At 40.9% G+C, this 21423-nt stretch overlaps 1 protein-coding gene across 1 annotated transcript in view; it reads left to right on the top strand.

Moving 5' to 3' along the window:
* APOB (apolipoprotein B) overlaps positions 1–18356 on the top strand; it is a 57678-nt gene extending 39322 nt beyond the window's left edge. The window contains exons 22-30 of the mRNA XM_049903983.1: positions 291–466; positions 592–779; positions 1418–1563; positions 3919–4292; positions 7682–14429; positions 14505–15004; positions 15405–15519; positions 15623–15806; positions 16716–18356. Of these exons, the coding sequence (XP_049759940.1) occupies positions 291–466; positions 592–779; positions 1418–1563; positions 3919–4292; positions 7682–14429; positions 14505–15004; positions 15405–15519; positions 15623–15806; positions 16716–18356 (10072 nt within the window). The remainder of the gene's footprint in view (positions 1–290; positions 467–591; positions 780–1417; positions 1564–3918; positions 4293–7681; positions 14430–14504; positions 15005–15404; positions 15520–15622; positions 15807–16715) is intronic.
* The last annotated feature ends 3067 nt before the right edge of the window (positions 18357–21423 follow it).

Raw genomic sequence — 21423 nt, 5'->3', positions numbered from 1 at the left:
CATTGAACTTGAGCCACCCGCACAGGAGGTGAGAATTTTACCAATGCCTCATGGCCAAGGCAATAGAGCTAGTAAATGGTACACTAGGATTCAAACAGTTTTCAAAAACTGTCTTCCCCCAACCCCCTCCATATATCCCTGGAAAGTCCTGAATTTGTGCTGAATGTTGCCCTTAGAAGTTAATGAGTGTGGGTTATGGTAATTTCTCTGATCCATTCACGTATCTGGTTTTTATTGCCATAAATGGAACTTCTATTTAATCCTGTGTCAACTGATTTTCTATTTAACAGTTATGACTCTAAGGAAGAAGGCAAGATCAAAAGTGTTATTTCCATACCCCATTGGCAAGCCGAAGCCAGAAGTGAGATCCTCGCCCGCTGGTCCCACACAAAACTGTTCCTCCAAATGGACTCCTCTGCTACAGCTTATGGCTCAATGATTTCCAAGAAGGTGGCGTGGCGCTATGGTATGGGCCTCTTCCCCTAGATGAGGGCTTCCAGGACCACTGTGCCCTGGAGTACAGGTGTTGAGAATCATTAATTAAGGGCTGACCTGGCACCATTTACAACTATTTCATATGTGCATTTTCAGATGAAGAGAAGATGGAATTTGAATGGAATGCTGGCACCAATGTGGATACCAAAAAAGTGGCTTCCAATTTCCCTTTGGATCTCTCTGATGTTTCTAGAAGCTTGCATACGTATGCCAACAGCCTCTTGGATCACAGGGTTCCTCAAACAGATATGACTTTCCGGCACATGGGTTCCAAATTAATAGCTGTAAGTATAAATCAGGCAGTCAATAAATGCGTGGTTATCAGTGCTAATTACATACTCAAGTAGAAACCCTGGTGGTGTAGTGGTTAAGTGCTATGGCTGCTAACCAAAGGGTTGGCAGTTCGAATCCCCCAGCCGCTCCTTGGAAACTCTATGGGGCAGTTCTACTCTGTCCCATAGGGTCGCTATGAATTGGAATCAACTCGACGGCACTGGGCTTTTGGGTAACCCTCGGTTATTTGCAGGAGTCTAGCCAAAGATGTGTAAGGCATGCTTCCTGTCCCTAGAGAATTCTTGGGGAGAAAAGAGGCATTCATGCATGCATAGATACCTAATGAATAAAGCTGTATGTGATAAATGCCAAATGAATGCTACTAAGAGGAAGAGCTTGTTGAGCCTAAAGTTATTAATGGAAGCATTGGGGCACTGTCTAGGAATCTGGCTGTGCTGTATATTCCTCTTATAAAATAGGGGAAGAGATCAATGAATCATAACTCATAATTTTCTGCAATTTATTTTAACTTTCAGTGCTTTGTCTTGCTTAATAATCAATCTATCAAATCTGGATTATTACCTAATGTTCATTGTACTTTGACACTCGTCCATGTCTGTTATTCTAGAAAACTTCTCTTGTTTTGTAGGCAACAAACACCTGGCTTCAGGAGGCACCCAGGAACCTTCCTTATGCCCAGACTTTGCAAGATCACCTCAGTGGCCTAGAGGAGATGAACATACAGAAAATGGGATTGCCAGACTTCCACATTCCAGAGAACTTATTCTTGAAAAGGTAAAAGAAGAAACCAGAAATGTTTCTTGAATCGTGCAAAGTAAATGGAAGATTTTACTTTGGCATGATTTAAATTTTTTTAATTTACATTTTTAAGGGAGACAATGCAAACAATTTAATCACTCTATTGTAAGTGCTTTTGCCTTTTTCCTGTATGGTATGCGAGGTCTGAGTGTGTATGCTAACCATTCAGGAAGAACCTAAGAACATAATTGAGGGATTCTGATACTTTCATCCTTACATGTTTTATTGACCAAAAAAAAAAAAAAAACCCAAACCCGTAGTCAGTGAGTCAATCCCAACTCATAGCAACACTATAGGACACAGTAGAACCACCCCATTAGGGTTTCCAAGGTGCAGCTGGTGGATTCAAACTGCTGACCTTTTGGTTAACAGCTGAACTCTTAACCACTACACTGCCAGGGCTCCATGTTTTATTGACAGCAACTATAATTTTTACCTGTAAAGCTGAATTTGAAATCCATTCAGTTTTCTTCCATCATAAGTCACTTCCCTCTTCATTCAGGATTAGGATATCCTCAGAATTGTTTAACTTTGAAGAATTGAAGAGTAGCTAGAGGAATTACTGACTACAGGCTGGCTATTGAGCTATAGGGGGTCAGAACAGCCTCAGTGAAATATTGAATGAAGGCAGCATTCTAAGAGCTTATTTCAGTTTAGAAGTATACCTTTAGTCATTACAGGGCAGTCAGATTCCAAACTGTTTAGTCCATGTTTATATTTACAGAAATGCATGAGCTTTGATTGCTTTATTTCATGAAAATATTAAAAAATAAAATCAAAGTGTGAGCTGAAAAGTCTTTTTTAGATTGACTGTTTTGTGTAGTATTGGAGCCCTGGTGACGCAGTGGTTAAGAACTTGGCTGCTAACCAAAAGGTTGACAGTTTGAATATGTCAGCCGCTCCTTGGAAATCCTATGGGACAGTTCTACTCTGTCCTATAGGGTTGCTATGTGTCAGCATCGACTCAATGGCACTGGGTTTGTTTTTGTTTTTGTTTTTTGGTGGCTCTCTGTATTATTTTTAGGGTTAAGAAAACAAATAGCCTGGGTCACGTGCACCTTTCAGTTTTCTATGACTGAGCAGCATAGTTTAATGGAAAAGATGAATATGAAAGGGCTGAAGTCAGCCATGGCACTGATAGAAACAAAGCTCATTGAAGATGGTAGAAAATCTAGCGGTGCAGAGAGCCCAGGGACCTTCCTTTATTATAGGTGTTTCTGACCTTTATCTTCTCTGTGCTATGCTGAGAAGACAGGGCCACAGGGCCTTAGAATTAGATGAGACCTTCATGGTTATCAATACATCCCCTTACTGAATGCTGGGGTCCTGGGTAGATGATATCTAGTCCCTGCTGAAGCAGTAGAGGGAACAGGAGTTTATTTGACTACAGCCTTTAAACCCTGGTGTTCTACTTTATTATTAGTTATCACAATAGTCCTTTGTTTATGCAAAGAATTGAAAAGATTTCAAAGTGCTTTTAGGTATTTTTCCTCATTTGATATCCAAGGCCAGTTGTGTGAGGTCAGCAGGAAAAGTGTTACAATCCCTGCTGTACAGGTAACATCCCTGAGACTCAGAGAGGTTAATGCACTAAGATAGCATAACCAATTAGTGGAAGCAAAAACTATAACCCAAGTTTACTGACTCCCGCACTTCTTCCACATAGTAAGTTGCCTCAGTTGAGTTTAGCAAACATTTATCAAGTGTCCCCCTTATGAAAGATACTAGGCTTTGTAAAGTGAAAAGATAGAAACTGGTTAAGGCATTGTCCTTCCTTCCAGATATATTACTTTGTGTGGACACTGACAGATGGACAAATAAATATTAATTATATAAGCAAAGTTATGTCATGCTTTCTGAGTTAGGTGTAGGGGACGATGTGACTGTAAGAGTGAAAGAGATTAACTATGACTTAAGTGGGCTGGTAATGGTAAGAAGTACTCTTGGAAGGACTGTGAATGGATTTGAGTGATTATGACAGATAGAGGGAAGCAAACCCCAAAACCAAACCCACTGCCATCGAGTTGATTCCGACTCATAGCAACCCTATAGGACAGACCAGAACTGTCCCACAGAGTTTCCAAGTATAACCTGGTGGATTTAAACTGCCGGCCTTTTGGTTAGCAGCCATAGCACTTAACCCCTGCGCCACCAGTGTTTCTGGTAGAGGGGACAGCAAAGGGATTCCAGGCATAGAGAGCAGCAAGAGAGAAAGTACAGTGCGGGTTTCAGAATGGGGCATGTTCAGTGTTGCTTGGAAGAGCAGATGGCAGAAAACTCTGAGTCCCTGATGTCTGACTGTGAGAACATTGTCTTTGCTGTTCATTTTAGTGATGGCCGGATCAAATACACCTTGAACAAGAACAGTGTGAAAATTGAGATTCCTTTGCCTTTTGGTGGCAAATCCTCCAAAGATCTAAAGATCTTAGAGACTGTTCAGACACCAGCCCTTGACCTCAAGTCTGTGGGATTCCACCTGCCGTCTCAAGAGTTTCGAATTCCCTCTTTTACCATTCCCAAGTTTTATCCACTGCGGGTACCTCTCTTGGGTGTCCTGGACCTGTCCACAAATGTCTACAGCAACGTGTACAACTGGTCCGCCTCCTATACTGGCGGCAACACCAGCACAGATCACTTGAGCCTGAAGGCCCAGTACTACATGAAGGCCAGCTCTGTGGTAGACCTGTTCTCCTACAGCGTACAAGGTGAGCCATTCCTGGCTGGGCCCAGGTGCTGCAGCACAGACTGGAGCTTACGTATCCTCTTCTCTGCCCTACTCTTGCCTTGCTCTGTGCAACCACATTGTAAATGTTCAGCATGACCATCCTGATTAATTAATATAAACCAACCAGGCATTAGCACCCTGGTGACACAGTAGGCAAGAGCTCGGCTGCTGAGCAAAAAGTCGGCAGTTCGAATCCACCAGCCACTCCAGATATTTTCAGGAAAACCTGAAGCGATTCACCTTCATTCCTACTACTATCTTTCAATGAAAAAGGGCAATGGCTTGACTCTCTTATCCATAGAACTCAAGGAAACATACAGAGTTTGGAGAGATTCTGAGTTACACAAAACTCTCATTTACAGTGTTTGAATTCAGTGCCAGATAATTGTCCAGATTTTCACAGCTGTTATTTTTCCAATGGAAATGGACTCATTCCTTTATCTAAAGTTTTCCAGTGACACTAGGCTAGTTGCAGTGAAAATACAGAAAGGTACTAAAAAAAAATTCAATAGGCCATTGATTCTTGAGGTCCCAGATTTGACTGATCCCCTCCCCTAAACTTATTCAGGTCGACTGTTTTGAAAAGCGCGATTGTTCTGGTGCCATATAGATACAGAAATGTAAAATTTCCATTAGAAACTCCACAAACTTACTTTAAAAATTGAAATTTCGGGAAAGTACAAAATGCCCAATATTTATTTTTAGCTTCTTGTTGGGATTCAAAGTTACATTGCTAAGGAATAAAAAAAATTCATTATATATGATCTGCCTTGTTTACAAGATTTGGCATTTTGAAATATATGGGCTTGAAAATAAAAACAAACAAAAAACCCATTGCTGTCAAGTCGATTCTGGCTCATAGTGACCCTATAGGACAGAGTAGAACTGCCCCCTAGGGTTTCTAAGGAGTGGCTGGTGGATTCAAACTGCTGACCTTTTGGGTAGCAGCCGAGCTCTTAATCACTGTGCCACCAGGGCTACGTGTAGGTATAGACATATATGTTTTTCTTGGGGTTGAAGCATTAGAATATCATCCTTTTTATATAGATTATGAGATTGAGATTAGACGATTTCCACAGAACCATATAGTCAGTTAAAGGTAAAGCCTTCAAAGGAAAGGGATCAAAAGAATGTGTTTATTTCATTTTGGTTCAGATTTTCAGCAAAACAAAAAAGACTAGAGGTTTTCTCTCAGTTTCCATGTTCCTGGGACTCATCTCCAGGTAGCTCACTGATGTACTTAGGGACATAGTTCAAAAGAACAAATCTGAAAGGTTGGCCAGGTTCCACTTTATACACCAGCTAGCAGGGCTTGGGAAGCTACTTTTTCTCTCTGGATCTCAGTTCCTCTAAGTTTGCAACGATAGGGTTGGATTAAATCAAAATTTTTGAAACATTTTGAATAGCAGAACCAGTTCGTCAAATGAAAACTTAGTATAAACCCCAATTTGTAAAACAGATTGAAGCAGAAACACTCTGGCTGAGGGTGTTTGGAGGCCTGCTTGGACTAAGCATCTGGCATCATTGTAAGCCTCTAGGTGTTCACAGTTTTAGAACTCGATGGACAAGATTGTCTCTGAGATCACCTCTAGTCCTAACAACCTGTAGGTCTTGCTCAGATACCTCTGCCAGCTCATCAGTTCTTATTTCTCTTCTGTCTGGCATCCGACACTCCTTATAATCTGGGCCTATTCTGTGTGACTAACATTTATACCCCGTACTATCCAAAACAGAGCTTTCTGTAGATTGCTCTCCGTGGGGAGTCCTTAGCCTGTTTCCATGTCTCCCCCTACCTAGACTGCCCTATTTCCTTCCTTCTTCACTTCTGTTGTTGTTAGGTGCAGCTGAGTCAGTTCCAACTCATAGTGACTCGGTGTACAACAGAGCAAAACAGTACCCCATCCTGTGCCATCCTCACAATCGTTGTTATGCTTGAGCCCATTGCTGCAGCTACTGTGTCAATCCATCTCGTGGCTGGTCTTCCTCTTTTTTTGTTGACTCTGTCTTTACCAAGCATGATGTCCTTCTCCAGGGTCTGATCCTTCCTGATAACTTGTCCAAAGTATGTGAGACATAGTCTCGCCATCTTTGCTTCTAAGGAGCATTCTGATTGTACTTCTTCCAAGACAGATTTGTTCGTTCTTTTGGCAGTCCATGGTATATTCACTATTTTTCTGCCTTCACCTTCTTATCGTGCTCAATTCCCAGCTCCTTCCTCATTGAAGCCTTTGTTGAGCCCACCCACCGTCACTAATATTCTTTCTCTCAATATCAGTGGCTTTTAGGAGCTGTGTTTCCCAGTTCGGTGCTATCTCTCCCCCTCACCCCTGCTTCATAGGAGTTAGTCCTGTCTCTCCAGTTCAAATGCCACTTCTTAGAACACAAGGATCATGGCTTTGTCTTTCTGGACCCTTCAGGTATTACGGGTTTCACCAATTAATATTTAATAACTATATTATTAGCTCTAGATCAGAGAAGTGAAGATGCTTCTTGATCACTCAATAGAGATAATAGCATCCATTTGTATATTTCCTTTTACTTTGAAAAGCACAGTTACGTGTATTATCTCATACAGTCATATCAGCAACACTCTGATGTAAGCATTATCAGATACATTTTATAGATGAGGAAGCTGAGGCTTAGGGTAGCAAAGTGACTGTCTCAAGGGGCCGGCATTCTAGGCAGGAATATGTTGAAGTAGGCAGTGGGCACAGGGCTGAGGTAGAACCGTATGTGGCCAAGCAAGGCCAGGAAGAGGACTAATCTGCTTCGGGAGGAATTTCTATGAAGACTGTAGTGAGGGATGAGGTTAGAAAGGGAAGTAAGAGCCAGGTTGTAGGACCTTATCCTGAAGGACAACAATTGGCTAAAGGGTGCAAGGGAAAATCCAGTGCACTCTCTAATAGGAGAGCCTTCTCGGGGAGGAAAGGATTTCGGCTTTCTTACAGACATTTTTCTTGCTACTTAGAAGCCTTTTCATTCATTCATTCTTTCATTCATACATTTAACCGATAGAAATATTTATTGAACACATAATATGTATCAAGTATTCCACTAGGCAGCAGCAGAAAAAGCAGACAGATAAACCAGCAGCTATAAGTCTGTGTGAGAGGTACTATGATAGGGTATAGTGTACATGTATAAGGTATAGTGGAGGCACTTGATAAAGGAACCCAACAAGGTTTGTGGTGGTCAGGGAAGTCTTCCTGGAGGAATGCCTTTACTATCAGATTTTATGTTTGTGGTATAGATGGAAGAGACTATTGCATGGCAGACTCAGATAAAAGAGGCTTTATTACTCAAAGATGTTCAACATAGAGATTATTCTGAAAATGTACTAATTTAACCAATGCCTTTTCATTTTTGTAGGATCAGGAGAAACAACGTATAACCATAGGAACACATTCACATTATCATATGATGGATCTCTACACCACAAATTTCTGGATTCAAATATCAAGTTGAGTCATGTAGAAAAAAGTGGAAATAGTCCAGCCTCAACATGTTCACTAATATTTGAGGCAGCTAGTGCCTGGGGACCACAGATGTCTGCTTTAGTTCACTTGGACTCAAAAAAGAAACAGCATTTGTATATCAAGGAAGTCAAAGTGGATGGGCAGTTCAGAGCCTCTTCATTCTATACTAAAGGCAGTTTTGGCCTGTCTTACCAGAGGGATCTTAACACAGGCCAGCTAAGTGGAGAGTCCAACCTGAGGTTTAACTCCTCCTACCTCCAGGGCACTAACCAGGTAACTGGAAGTTACAAAGATGGAGCAGTCTCCTTCACCTCCACCTCTGATCTGCAAGGTGGCCTCCTTAAAAATACGGCTTCCCTGAAATATGAGAACTATGAGCTGACTCTGAAATCTGACACCACTGGAAAGTACAAAGACTTTGCCACTTCCAACAAGGTGGATGTGACCTTCTCTAAGCAAAACGCATTGCTTCGTTCTGAGTATCAGGCTGATTACAAAGCACTGAGGTTCTTCACCCTGCTTTCTGGATCACTCAATTCCCATGGTCTTGAATTAAATGCTGACATCTTGGGCACTGACAAAATTAACAGCGGTGCTCACAAGGCAACACTAAGGATCGGCCAAGATGGAATGTCTACCAGCGCAACTACCAACTTCAGATATAGCCCACTGGTGCTGGAGAATGAGCTGAATGCGGGGCTTGGCCTCTCTGGAGCCTCAGTGAAGTTAACAACAAGTGGCCGCTTCAGGGAACACAATGCAAAACTCAATCTAGATGGAAAAGCCACCCTCACAGAGGTATCCTTGGGCAGTGCTTATCAGGCCATAATTCTGGGTGTTGACAGCAAAAACATCTTCAGCTTCAAAATCAACCAAGAAGGACTTAAGCTTTCAAATGACATGATGGGGTCATACGCTGAAATGAAACTTGACTACACAAACAGTCTGAACATTGCAGGCTTATCACTAGACTTTGCTTCAAAACTTGACAACATTTATAGCTCTGACAAGTTTTATAAACAAAATTTTAATTTACAGCTCCAGCCCTATTCTCTTGTAACTACTTTAAACAATGACCTGAAATACAAAGCTCTGGATCTGACCAATAGTGGGAGGTTACGGCTAGAACCCCTGAAGCTGAATGTGGGTGGTAACATAAAAGGAACCTACCAAAATAATGAGATAAAACACATCTACACCATTTCTTATGCTGACTTATCAGCAAGTTACAAAGCAGACACAGTGGCCAAGGTTCAAGGTGTGGAGTTTAACCATCGGCTCAACACAGACTTTGCTGGGCTGGCTTCAGCCATTGACATCAGTACAAACTACAATTCAGACTCATTGCATTTCAGCAATGTTTTCCACTCTACAATGGCGCCATTTACAATGACCATTGATGCACATACGAACGGCAATGGAAAACTGGGTCTCTGGGGGGAACACTTGGGGCAGCTATATAGCAAATTCCTGTTAAAAGCAGAACCCCTAGCCCTTACTTTCTCTCATGATTACAAAGGATCCACAAGCCACCATCTCGTGTATAAGACAAGCATTGATACTGCTCTTGATCACAAAGTCAGTGCCCTGCTTACTCCAACTGAGCAGACAGGTACCTGGAAACTGAAGACCCAACTGAACAAAAATGAATACAACCAGGACTTTGATGCTTACAACACTAAAGACAAAGTAGGTATAGAGCTTAGTGGACGAGGCCTGGCTGACATCACCATGCTAGACTCACCAATTGAAGTGCCATTTTTACTCAGTGAGCCAGTCAATGTCATTGATGCTTTAGGGATGAGAGACGTGTCTGACCAGCCCCAAGAATTCACTATTGTTGCTTCTGTGAAGTATGATAAGAACCAAAATGTGCACATCATCAACCTCCCATTCTTGAAAATTCTGCCAGAATATTTTGAGAGAAATCGAATAGCAATTATAGCTGTTCTGGAAAGCATGCAGAGAGAATTGAAGCACATCAATATTAATCAATTTGCAAGGAAATACAAAGCATCCCTGGACAAAGTCCCAAAGCAAGTTACTGACTATCTGAATGCATTTAATTGGGAGGCACGAGTTACAAATGCCAAGAAGAAACTAACTGCTTTCACAAAAAATTACAAAATTACAGCAAATGATCTACAAATAATGTTGGATAATGCCAAAATCAACTTAAATGAAAAACTATCTCAACTACAGACATATGTGATACAATTTGATCAGTATATTAAAGATAATTATGATCTACATGATTTTAAACTAGCCGTTGCTAAGATTATTGACCAAATCATTGAAAAATTAAAAATTCTTGATGAACATTATCATATCCATGTAAATTTAATAAAAACAATCCATGATCTGTATTTATTTGTTGAAAAGATTGATTTTAACAAAACTGGAAGTAGTACTGCAGCTTGGATTCAAAATGTGGATACTAAATATAAAATCAGAATCCAGATACAAGAAAAATTGCAAGAGCTCAGGACACAGATTCAGAATATAGACATCCAGAACCTTGCTGAAAAGTTAAAACAACAGGTTGAGATTATTGATATCAGAGTGCTTTTAGATCCCTTAAGAACTACAATTCCAATTCAAAGAATAAAGGACATTATTGAGCATGTCAAATACTTTGTTATAAATCTTATTGAAGATTTTGAAGTAGCTGAGATCATCAATGCTTTTACAGCTAAAGTCCGTGAGCTAATTAAAAAGTACGAAGTAGACCAACAAATTCAGGTTTTAATAGATAAATCAGTAGAGTTGGTCCACCAATATAAGTTGAAGGAAACTCTTCAAAGGCTAAGCAACGCCCTAAAACGAGTTGAGATAAAAGCTTACTTTGAGAAATTGGTTGAGTATGTTGATGATAATGTCAAAAAGCTTAAAGTATTGAATTTTGAAAATTTTATAGAAGAAGTAAACAGATTCCTTGACATATTAGTAAAGAAATTAAGGTCATTTGATTACAACCAGTTTGTGGATGAAACCAATAACAAAATCCGTGAGCTGACTCAGAAAATCAATCATGAAATTCAGGCTCTGGAGCTACCACAGAAAGCTAGAGCCTTAAAATTGTTTATAGAGAAGGTCAAAGCAGTGATCTCAGTCTATCTGGAAGACCTAAAGGATGCCAAAATAACCTTTCTCCTCGATTGGCTACAAGATGCTTTCAGTTCAGCATCTTTAATTTACATGAAAGGCAAATTGCAAGAGACCCTAGAAGATATACGAGACAGAATATATCAGATGGACATTCAGCAGGAACTCCAGAGATGCCTGTCTCTGATAAGCCAGGTTTATAGTACCCTTGTCACTTACATTTCTGATTGGTGGATTCTTGCTGCTAAGAACCTTACTGACTTTGCAGAACAGTATTCTATCCAAGACTGGGCTGAAAAGCTGAAAAGACTGGTAGAACAGGGGTTCACCGTTCCTGAAATCCAGACCATGTTGGGGACCATGCCTGCCTTTGAAGTGAGTCTTCGTGCTCTTAAAGGAGCTACATTTCAGACTCCTGACTTCATAGTCCCTCTGACAGATTTGAGAATTCCATCAGTTGAGATAAACTTCAAAACATTGAAAGATATAAAAATCCCATCCAGGTTTACCACACCAGAATTTACTGTCCTCAATACCTTTCACATTTCTTCATTTACGATTGACTTGGTAGAAATTAAAGTAAAGCTCATCAGAACCATTGACCAAATGCTGAACAGTGAGCTGCAGTGGCCTGTTCCAGAAGTGTACTTAAGGGATCTGAAAGTGAATGACACCTTTCTTGCTAGAATCGCTCTACCAGACTTCTATTTACCAGAATTCACAATTCCTGAATTCGTAATCCCAAATCTCAACCTTAAGGATTTTGATGCTCCCAACCTACACATACCAGAATTCCAGCTTCCCCACATCTCACACACAATTCAAGTACCCACTTTTGGCAAGCTGTATGGTATTTTGAAAATCCAGTCTCCACTTTTCACTCTAGACACAAATGCTAGCATTCAGAATGTCACCACTTCAGTGAACAAGGCAGAGATTGTGGCTTCCTTCACTGCCAAAGGAGAATCCAAATTAGAAGTTCTCAATTTTGATTTTCAAGCAAATGCACAACTGTCAGGCTCTGAGATCGAGCCAATGGTTGTGAAGGAATCTGTGAAACTCTCCAGCAAGTACCTGAAAACAGAGCATGCGAGTCAAGTGCTGTTTTCTGGGAAGGCTGTTGAGGGACAGTCAGATACAATGACAAGTTTACACACAGAAAAAAATACACTGGAGCTTAGTAACAGTGTACTTCTCAAGATAAACCAACAGCTTACCCTGGACAGCAACACGAAGTACTCCCACAAATTGAACATCCCCAAACTGGACTTTTCCAGTCAGGCTGACCTGCGCAATGAAATGAAGACACTGTTGGAAGCTGGACGCATAACATGGACTTCTTCTGGAACAGGGTCATGGAAATGGGCCTGCCCCAAATTCTCCGATGAGGGAACACATGAATCACGAATTAGCTTCACTGTGGAAGGACCCATTGCTTCCTTTGGATTGTCCAATAAGATCAACTGTAAACATCTAAGAGTTAACCAAAACTTGATTTGTGAGTCTGGCTTCCTCAACTTTTCTAAATTTGAAATCCAGTCACAAATTGAATCCCAGCACGTAGGCCATAGCGTTGTAACTGCCAAAGGCACAGCATTGTTGGGAGATATGAAGGCCGAGGTAACTGGCAACCATGATGCTCGTTTAAATGGAAAAGTTATTGGAACTCTGAAAAATTCTCTTTTATTTTCAGCACAGCCTTTTGAGATAACTGCATCCACAAACAATGAAGGGAATTTGAAAGTTAGTTTTCCATTAAGGTTAACAGGGAAGGTAGACTTTCTGAATAACTATGCATTGCTTCTGAGTCCTAATGTCCAGCAGGCAAGTTGGCAAGCCAATGCCAGGTTCAATCAGTATAAGTACAATCAAAATTTCTCTGCTGCAAACAATGAGAATAGCATGGAAGCCCACATAGGAATGAATGGAGAAGCCAACCTGGATTTCTTAAACGCCCCGTTAACAATTCCTGAAATGACTCTACCTTATACAACACTCACAACTCCCCAGCTGAAAAACTTCTCCTTATGGGAAAGAACAGGCTTGAAGGAATTCTTGAGAACAACAAAGCAATCATTTGATTTAAGTATAGATGCTCAGTATAAGAAAAACAAAGAGAGACATTCCATCCCAATTCCTTTGAATGTGTTTTATGAGTTTATCAGTCAGAACATCATATCCTTCAACAAGCATTTTGAGAAAGGCAGAGACAATGCATTAGATTTTCTTACCAAATCCTATGATGTCCCTAGGAGTATTCGCAAACTTTCCCTTCCAGATTTCAAGCTACCAAGAACCTCAAACAACATTTTTATTCCAGCCATGGGCAATATTACCTATGATTTTTCTTTTAAATCAAGCATCATCACACTGAATACCAATGGTGGACTTTATAATCGGTCAGATATTGTTGCTCGTTTCTTTTCCTCCTCTTCTTCATTCATTTATGCACTACAGTACAAATTAGAGGGCTCCTCAAGTTTGATGAGGAAAAGAGGGTTGAAGTTAGCCACAGCTTTGTCTCTGAGTAACAAATTTGTGGAAGGCAGTCATGACAGTACCATTAGCTTAACCAAGAAGAACATGGAAACATCAGTGACAACAACTGCAAAAGTCCAGATTCCAATTTTAGGAATGAATTTCAAGCAAGAACTTAATGGAAATACCAAGTCAAAGCCTACTGTCTCTTCAGCCATTGAGTTAAAATATGATTTCAATTGCCCCAAGCTGTACTCTACTGCTAAAGGGGCAGTTGACCACAAGCTCAGCTTAGAAGGCCTCACCTCCTACTTTTCCATTGAGTCATCTACCAAAGGAGATGTCAAAGGTTCAGTCTTTTCACAGGAATATTCAGGGAGTGCTTCCAGTGAGGTCAACACATATTTGAATTCCAAGGGCACTCGGTCCTCAGTGAAGTTGCAAGGGGCGTCCAAAGTTGATGGTATCTGGAACTTTGAAGTTAAAGAAAATTATGCTGGAGAAGCCAGTCTCCGACGCATATATGCCATCTGGGAACACAATACAAAAAACCTTTTACAGCTCAAGAGCATCTTTTCAACATCTGGAGAGCATACAAGCAAAGCTACTCTGGAACTCTCCCCATGGAAAATATCAGCCTTTGTTCAGGTCAATGCAAGCCAGCCCAATTCCTTCCTTGATATCCCTTACTTTGGCCAGGAAGTAGTCCTGAATGCTAACACTGGGAACCAGAAGGTCAGCTGGAAAAGTGAGGTCCAGTTTCATTCCGGGTCTCTCCAGAACAATGTACAGCTCTCCAGTGATCAAGAAGAGGCACGTCTTTACATTGCAGGATCCGTAGAGGGACACCTGTCATTCCTCAAAGAAATCATCCTACCCGTTTATGACAAGAGCTTATGGGACCTCCTAAAGCTGGATGTAACCACGAGCATTGGCAGAAGACAGTATATTCGTGCTTCAACAGCCCTTGTGTACACCAAAAACCCCAAAGGCTATTATTTTTCTGTCCCTGTACAAGAACTGGCCAATGAGTTCATTATCCCTGGAGTGAAACTAAATGATCCAAACTCAGTTCTTGTCATTCCTATGTTCCAAGTCCCATTTACAAATCTTCAGGTTCCATCATACACGCTTGACTTCAGTGAAATAAAAATCAGCAAGAAGTTAAGTACTTTACCATTTGACCTTAACATGCCAGCACTACCCAAACTAAAATTCCCCGAAGTTGATGTGTTAACAAAGTATTATGAACCAGAAGAATCCTCAGTTCCCTTTTTTGAGGTAACCGTGCCTGAATCTCAGTTAATTGTGTCACAGTTCACCCTTCCAAAGAGTATTTCAGTTGGCGGTGCTGTTTTGGATCTAAATAAGGCAGCCAACAAGATTGCAGGCTTCGATTTGCCAACAATCACCGTGCCTGAGCAGACTATTGAGATTCCTTCCATTAAGTTATCTGTACCTGCTGGAATTTTCATTCCTTCCTTTGGATCAGTCACTGCACATTTTGAAGTGGCCTCTCCCCTATATAATACCACTTGGAGTGCTGGCTTGAAAAACAAAGGAGAGCACCTTGAAACATTTCTGGATACCACATGCAGCTCAACCCTACAGTTCCTGAAATATGATCTAAATAGTAAGTAAATGTTCTGACTCCTTTCCTACATGCTGTATGTTCTCATTTAGAATGCTAAGTAAATATTTATTTAAATATGATTAGAGGCACCATTTTTTTTATAGCAAAATTTAAAAGAACAGGGAAAGAGATACATATATACCTCACACATAAAAACTGTACGTGGAAAACCTATTCACATTCACAAGGAGTGGATACAAAGACATTCGATTTTTTGTAATAATTTTAAGATGTATAATCTCTCCTATCTATTTATAAAAAATTATAGCCTGCATATTACATGTTTCAAACACATAAATAAGGTACTTGGTTAAGATGGAATCCTCCCAGTTTTTACAATGAAAGTGTCTATGTCCTACAGTTATTAAGTCTAATGAAATATAAAATCTCTTCTATACAGTTCTGGGAACACACATGTTTGAAGACGGCACGTTAGTCTCTAAGACCCAAGGGACATTTTCACACCGCGACTTCAGTGCAGAATATAAAGAAGATGGCAAATATCAAGGACTTATGTATGGAACTTTTGTTGAAAGTTCATATTTTTTCAAAACCCATTATGATTTTTGCCATCTTTGTGCCCCTTTCATGACAGCTCATCTGCTTGTCTGCTTTCAGGAAGTGGGAAGGAGACATTCGCCTTGATATCTCCAGCCCAAGGTTCACTGACGTCCATCTTCGCTACCAAGTAATCGAGAAGAACTTCTCCTCCTCAGTAGCCTCCCCAGCCATAGGTGCTGTGGTTATAGACTCGGGAGAAGATAACGATGCTTTTAAATGGGACTTCTACTACTACCCACAGGTGAGTCCCAGCTAATGGGCTGTATATCCCAAGAGCCAATAGAGAGTTTGGGTGTATAAATTTAATTCTGTACAAAGTATTCTCTCAGGGCATTCTAAAACTAGGTGAAAGACAGTGAGTGGCTTGGACTTTCTGTCTGAGGAACTCTTCTCCAGAAATTATTACAATGAGCCTTCTGTTGATTTTAACAATTAGATGCACATATTACATCACCGATTATTGCTTTCGGGCAAATCTAGAAAGGTGAGGTTGTGTCTCATCACCTAAATCATGGGCATACTCTGCCTTATGCAGAGTAGATTTTTCAAACCATTGTTTCTGGAGTATTTAAGGCTTAAAAATTCTTCCCTACGATAGAATTGTTAGATGAGATATGCCAAATTTCTCTCCTGTAGTTCACAAGCTCTGTCACAGCCAAATCAAAGATGCCATTAACAGAGGCGAAGACAGAAACAGGTTCTATTGTTAAAGTTTGTCATAGACTTGGAGAATAGATGGCTTCTGGTGTTTGTGTTCTAGGAGTCTGCTAGATTGGCTTTGGACTTGTTCCTTTTTTGCTACATTTTGTCCCGTTGAATTTGTATTTTCCTGCCTCCTCCTTCCCCTCCTCCTTCTCTTCTTCTTCTAATTTTCAGGACTAGGAGGGCCTTAATCTAAGTGTCACCATGTAAATGCCATGCATAGTTTTTTCATCCTTTCTGGGGCATGTGATAAAGAGGAACTAACAACAGTGAACTTGTTTAATCAAAAAACAAACACATGAACTGACATATGAAAGATAAATTTCCTTCAGAATATGAATGAACCTCTGATCTTTACTTTTAACTGCTAATGAAGTTTTAGTGCAGTATATTATGTAATCAGGGTAATTGAAAACATATTTTTTTCATTCTTTTTTGTTGATTTTAGTCCTCTCCAGATAAAAGACTCAACATATTCAAAACTAAGTGGAGGTACCAGGAGTCTAATGATGAAATTCAGATCAAAGTTAACTGGGAAGAAGAGGCAACTTCCCAACTGCTAAGCTCTCTCAAAGACAGTGTGCCCAAAGCCACAAGGGCCCTTTATGACTATGTCAACACATACCACCGGGAGCACACAGGACTAGACCTGAGAGATGTATCCTCACGACTAAGAAGAAGCCTGCAGAATGGTGCTGAGCGGGCCTATCAAGGGGCTGTGAAGCGAATTGATGAGGTGGAAATGAGGCTCCGGAGAGCAACCAGCAGCACCACTAGAACCTACCAGCAGTGGAAGGACAGGGGCCAGAATCTGTACCAGGAACTGTTGGATCAGGAGAGCCACGCGGATTTCCAGAGACTCAAGGATACGGTGTATGATGGCTCAGTACAAGTAATTCAAGAACACCAAAGTACAGTTAAGCATCTAATTGACTCACTAATTGAATTCTTGAAGGTCACCAGATTCCAGCTCCCGGGGAAAGCTGGGACATATACTGGAGATGAACTCTACGCTATGATCATAAGGGAAGTAGGAAAGGTACTGTTGCAGGTAAACTCGAAAATCCAAAGTGGGTTAGAAATACTGGTTTCCTATTTCCAAGACCTAGTGGAGAACTATGAGTTTATCAAGGACCTGAAGATTAAATTTCCTTTTAATTCAAGAAGCTATAAACTAATTGATGTGTTCCCAGAGATTAGAAAACTGTTAAGCTCTTTATTACAAGAGACCCAAAGAGTATTTAATGACCTTCAGTCTATCAAGAGTACAGAGATGCTAAATTACCTTCAGAGATTTTTACAAAGCATTTTCCAAGAGATAGAAAATGAAATAAACCACCTAAAGGAGAAGAAATTTACTTATCTAATTAATGATATCCAACATAAGGTCTACACAATTTTCAATAAATGTATTTCATATGTTTTTAGATTCCTGAAAGAAAACCTGTATTTTGAACCTAGTAAGTTTAATGAGCTTGTTCAAAATGAATATCAGGAAGTTTCTCAAAAGTTACAGAAGCTCCACCAGTATATAAAGGCTCTTCGGGAAGAGTATTTTGATCCGAGTATGGTTGGCTGGACAGTGAAATATTATGAACTTGAAGAAAAGATGATTAACCTGACCAAGAACCTAGTAGTCATCCTCACGGACTTGCCTTCCAGATATACTGGTAGTGCTGCTGACTTTGCTTCTGAATTCTCAAGCCGAGTAGAGCAATTTATGCTCAGAGATTTCCAGGAATATCTTAATATCCTTACTGATGCAGATGGAAAAGGGAAGGAGAAGATTGCAGAGCTTTCTACCACTGCTCAGGGTATAATTAAAAGCTGGGCTATGGCAATGAAGGAAATCGTTTCTGATTACCACCAGCAATTCAGATATAAACTACAGGATTTTTCAGACCAGTTCTGGGATTACTATGAAAAATTCATCGCTGAATCTGGAAGATTGATTGACCTGTCCATTCAAAAATACCACATGTTTCTGAGATATATCACTGAGTTACTGAAAAAGCTGCAATCAGCCACAGCTAGCGACATAAGCCCCTATATCAAGGTTGCCACAGGAGAACTTATTATTACCTTCTAATTTTTTTTTCAAGTAGTTCTCATTTATTCTTCTGACTCAATTAAGTTTTCACATCGTTGGGAAAATAATTCAAACCATTTGTGTCGATACAACCATACATTGAGGAAGGCTTTCAGAAATGAGGTGAATGGCTAGGAGTCCCTTGACCGACACATGTTACAGCTGGGCAGAGAGCCAGCCCTGCAGCAGGCAGCTAAGTAGAAGCAAAAGCCCACAGAAACCGGATCTGCACTGAAGCTGACACCAGGGCTGTAAAGGTCTCTGAACTCTGGGAAACTATACTTTTGCAAGTTGAACAAAAGTATCATCTGTTATTTTGCTAAACTTGGGGCGGGGGGGGTGGACACAAATAAATGAATTCTGTACGTGGTACCATACCCCTCAATGTGGCTTATTCGCATTGAAAGATAGCGATATGAGGACATGGATTCAAATATTCTGGCATTTCAAAATCTCTAGAAGAACATACACTGTGGTCTAAGTGACAGAGTAAAAGGGGAAAGAGTGAATGTGTAGGGAGAAATATTTTACCACTTCAAAGGGCAGTAACTGATGGGTCTCAGGGATTGCATTGGCCAAGCTATTCACAAAGGTTTTCACATAATTTGATCCCAAGGAGTGCCCACCTTGTCTTCATGTGCTGCACAATCTCTCTCTCAACAGCCAACCTGCCTTTGCCAGGCAAGGCTCTCTCCTGGGCTCTGAGATAAACCAACAGGCCATTTATATCATTCAGCCTGCCAGGAATGGGGAAAGGATGGCCAGGTAGACTAGCCCCCAGGGCTTCATGGCAATAGGAACCCCAGAAGTCTCCCTGCAGCTCCGCCAGGCTTTATTCAGGAGAAAGGAGGGTAGGAGAGGAGGGATGGGGTCACGAATTCCTAACATTTCTGGGACAAAACACACTTTTATGCTCTTGAATTTCCTGATTTTTCCAAACCTACTATCTAATAATCCCAAGGATAAGTAAAACTCAAGGGCTTTCCTTGTCACATCCACTCATCTCAAACCCTAACTTTAAAAATGGACAACATCCAATGATAGTATCCAAGCTGAGCCCTAGTAAGCAAAAGCTGCAAAGAACCTGTGCAACACAACTGTCACTAATTCCATTGGGAAGGTGACACATAAAAATAGCACATTCCCTTCAATGGCATTGAAGAACAAAGGGAATAAGAAATTGAAGATTACCCCCCTCACCTCCCACCAGTCCTGTATGATATCTGTTTGGAAAAGACTCTTTTTATCCAAAGATACCTTTAACCTCCACCGTTCTTTTGTAAAGCCTTCATGTTCCTTGGTGAAGCCCACTGTTAAAACACTCAAGCATTACCTGGAAAGGAAATACATTAGTCTATTGGTGCTTTAGCAGGTTTCTTCTGTCTGGAATTGAGGAAGCAGAAAAAGTCTGAGTGAAGTAGAATGCATGGTAGTGCGTGGGCCTGGCATTCAAGGAAAATCTGTTGGATAATGGATGGATGGATGGATGGATGGATGGATGGATGGATGGATGGATGGATGGATGGATGGATGGATGGATGGATGGATGGATGGATGGATGGATGGATGGATGGATGGATGGATGGATGGATGGATGGATGGATGGATGGATGGATGGATGGATGGATGGATGGATGGATGGATGGATGGATGGATGGATGGATGGATGGATGGATGGTTGGATGGATGGATGGATGGATGGATGGATGGATGGATGGATGGATGGATGGATGGATGGATGGATGGTGTGGAGGGTGTGGATGGATCGATAGGTGAAACAACAGGTAAATGAGCGGTCAGTTCTAAGGGTGGGAGAAGGGTGAGAATTAGTCTCAGATCACAGGGTACCACATGAATGGTTCCTGGTGTAGTTCTCCAAGAGTTTTCCTGATGAAGTAGAAACAAGAAGAAGCTGCTGAATGCTCAAGCTGAAAGGAGACTTGGAATTCTGGTTTAATTTGAGAAGTAAGGGACAGTGCAGGGAAGTAAGGGACAGTATCAGGATGGGTTCCTGATACTCATATGAAGATATCTATACCTGGGGCTGGAAACTCTGGTGGTGTAGTAGTTAAGTGCTACGGCTGTTAACCAAGAGGTCGGCAGTTAGAATCTGCCAGGCGCTCCTTGGAAACTCTATCGGGCAGTTCCACTCTGTCCTATAGGCTTGCTATGAGTCGGAATTGACTTAACGGCAGTGGGTATACCTGGGGCTAAAAGGAGGAAAAATAGCACCCAAATCAAACTGATCATGTAGCTACCACAGTGCCCCCTGCTCAGCTCCAAGACTAGTGTTCCTCACATGATGTGCCCCTGGCTGCCTTAGAATGTCTTCACCATGTTCAATACTGTTAGAAGGAGGGATCCTTTAGGGGACTTAGACTGCTTTCTTCCTTCTTTGGTCTTCTAATGTATACCAGGATACTTCTCTGGATTTGATGAATGGCTACATTTCTTACTTGCTTATAGTTTTGGAAAATTATTTGCCCTATGTGAGCCTCAGTTTTCTGGCATGTAAATTGGGGATAATATCCACCCTGCCTGCCTTGCAATCAATTGAAGTAATAGATGTGAAAGAGTTTTATAATCTATAATGTTGCTAGAAACTAAGTGTCATTATTTTTAGATGATTATTCAAATAAGTTTATGGTGAGGAGAATGGAGGCAGAGAGACCCATCCAATTCAATGAACATTCATTAAACAGCTCAGTGTTCTAAGCACTGTGCAAAGGCTCTGTGGAGGAGACAAAGATCAGTAAAATGCAGTCCCTGAATATCTCTCCATCTACCCATCAAAGGTGGAATGTATGTTTCATGAAAGGTAAAATACTGTGAGAGTTTAAAACAGGAAAGGATGTGGACCAGGAAAGTTCTCATGGAAAAGGTTGAAATGGATCTTGATGATACATAGAATTTTGTCAAGCAGATAAAGGAGAAAGGTCATTCTAGGAAGAGGGGAAAAATGGGCAAAGAAAGATAGGTGGGTGTGTTTGACACTCACTGAATCATCTAGTTTGGCCACAGCACAGGGATAGTAAGAGGAAGGCAGGATTGGAAAGGCAGGTTTGGC

The sequence above is a fragment of the Elephas maximus genome, chromosome 12 (assembly GCF_024166365.1).
Source record: "Elephas maximus indicus isolate mEleMax1 chromosome 12, mEleMax1 primary haplotype, whole genome shotgun sequence".
Lineage (NCBI taxonomy): Eukaryota > Metazoa > Chordata > Mammalia > Proboscidea > Elephantidae > Elephas > Elephas maximus.
Note: the sequence above shows the minus strand (reverse complement) of the source record. Positions and strands in the feature narration are given on the sequence as shown.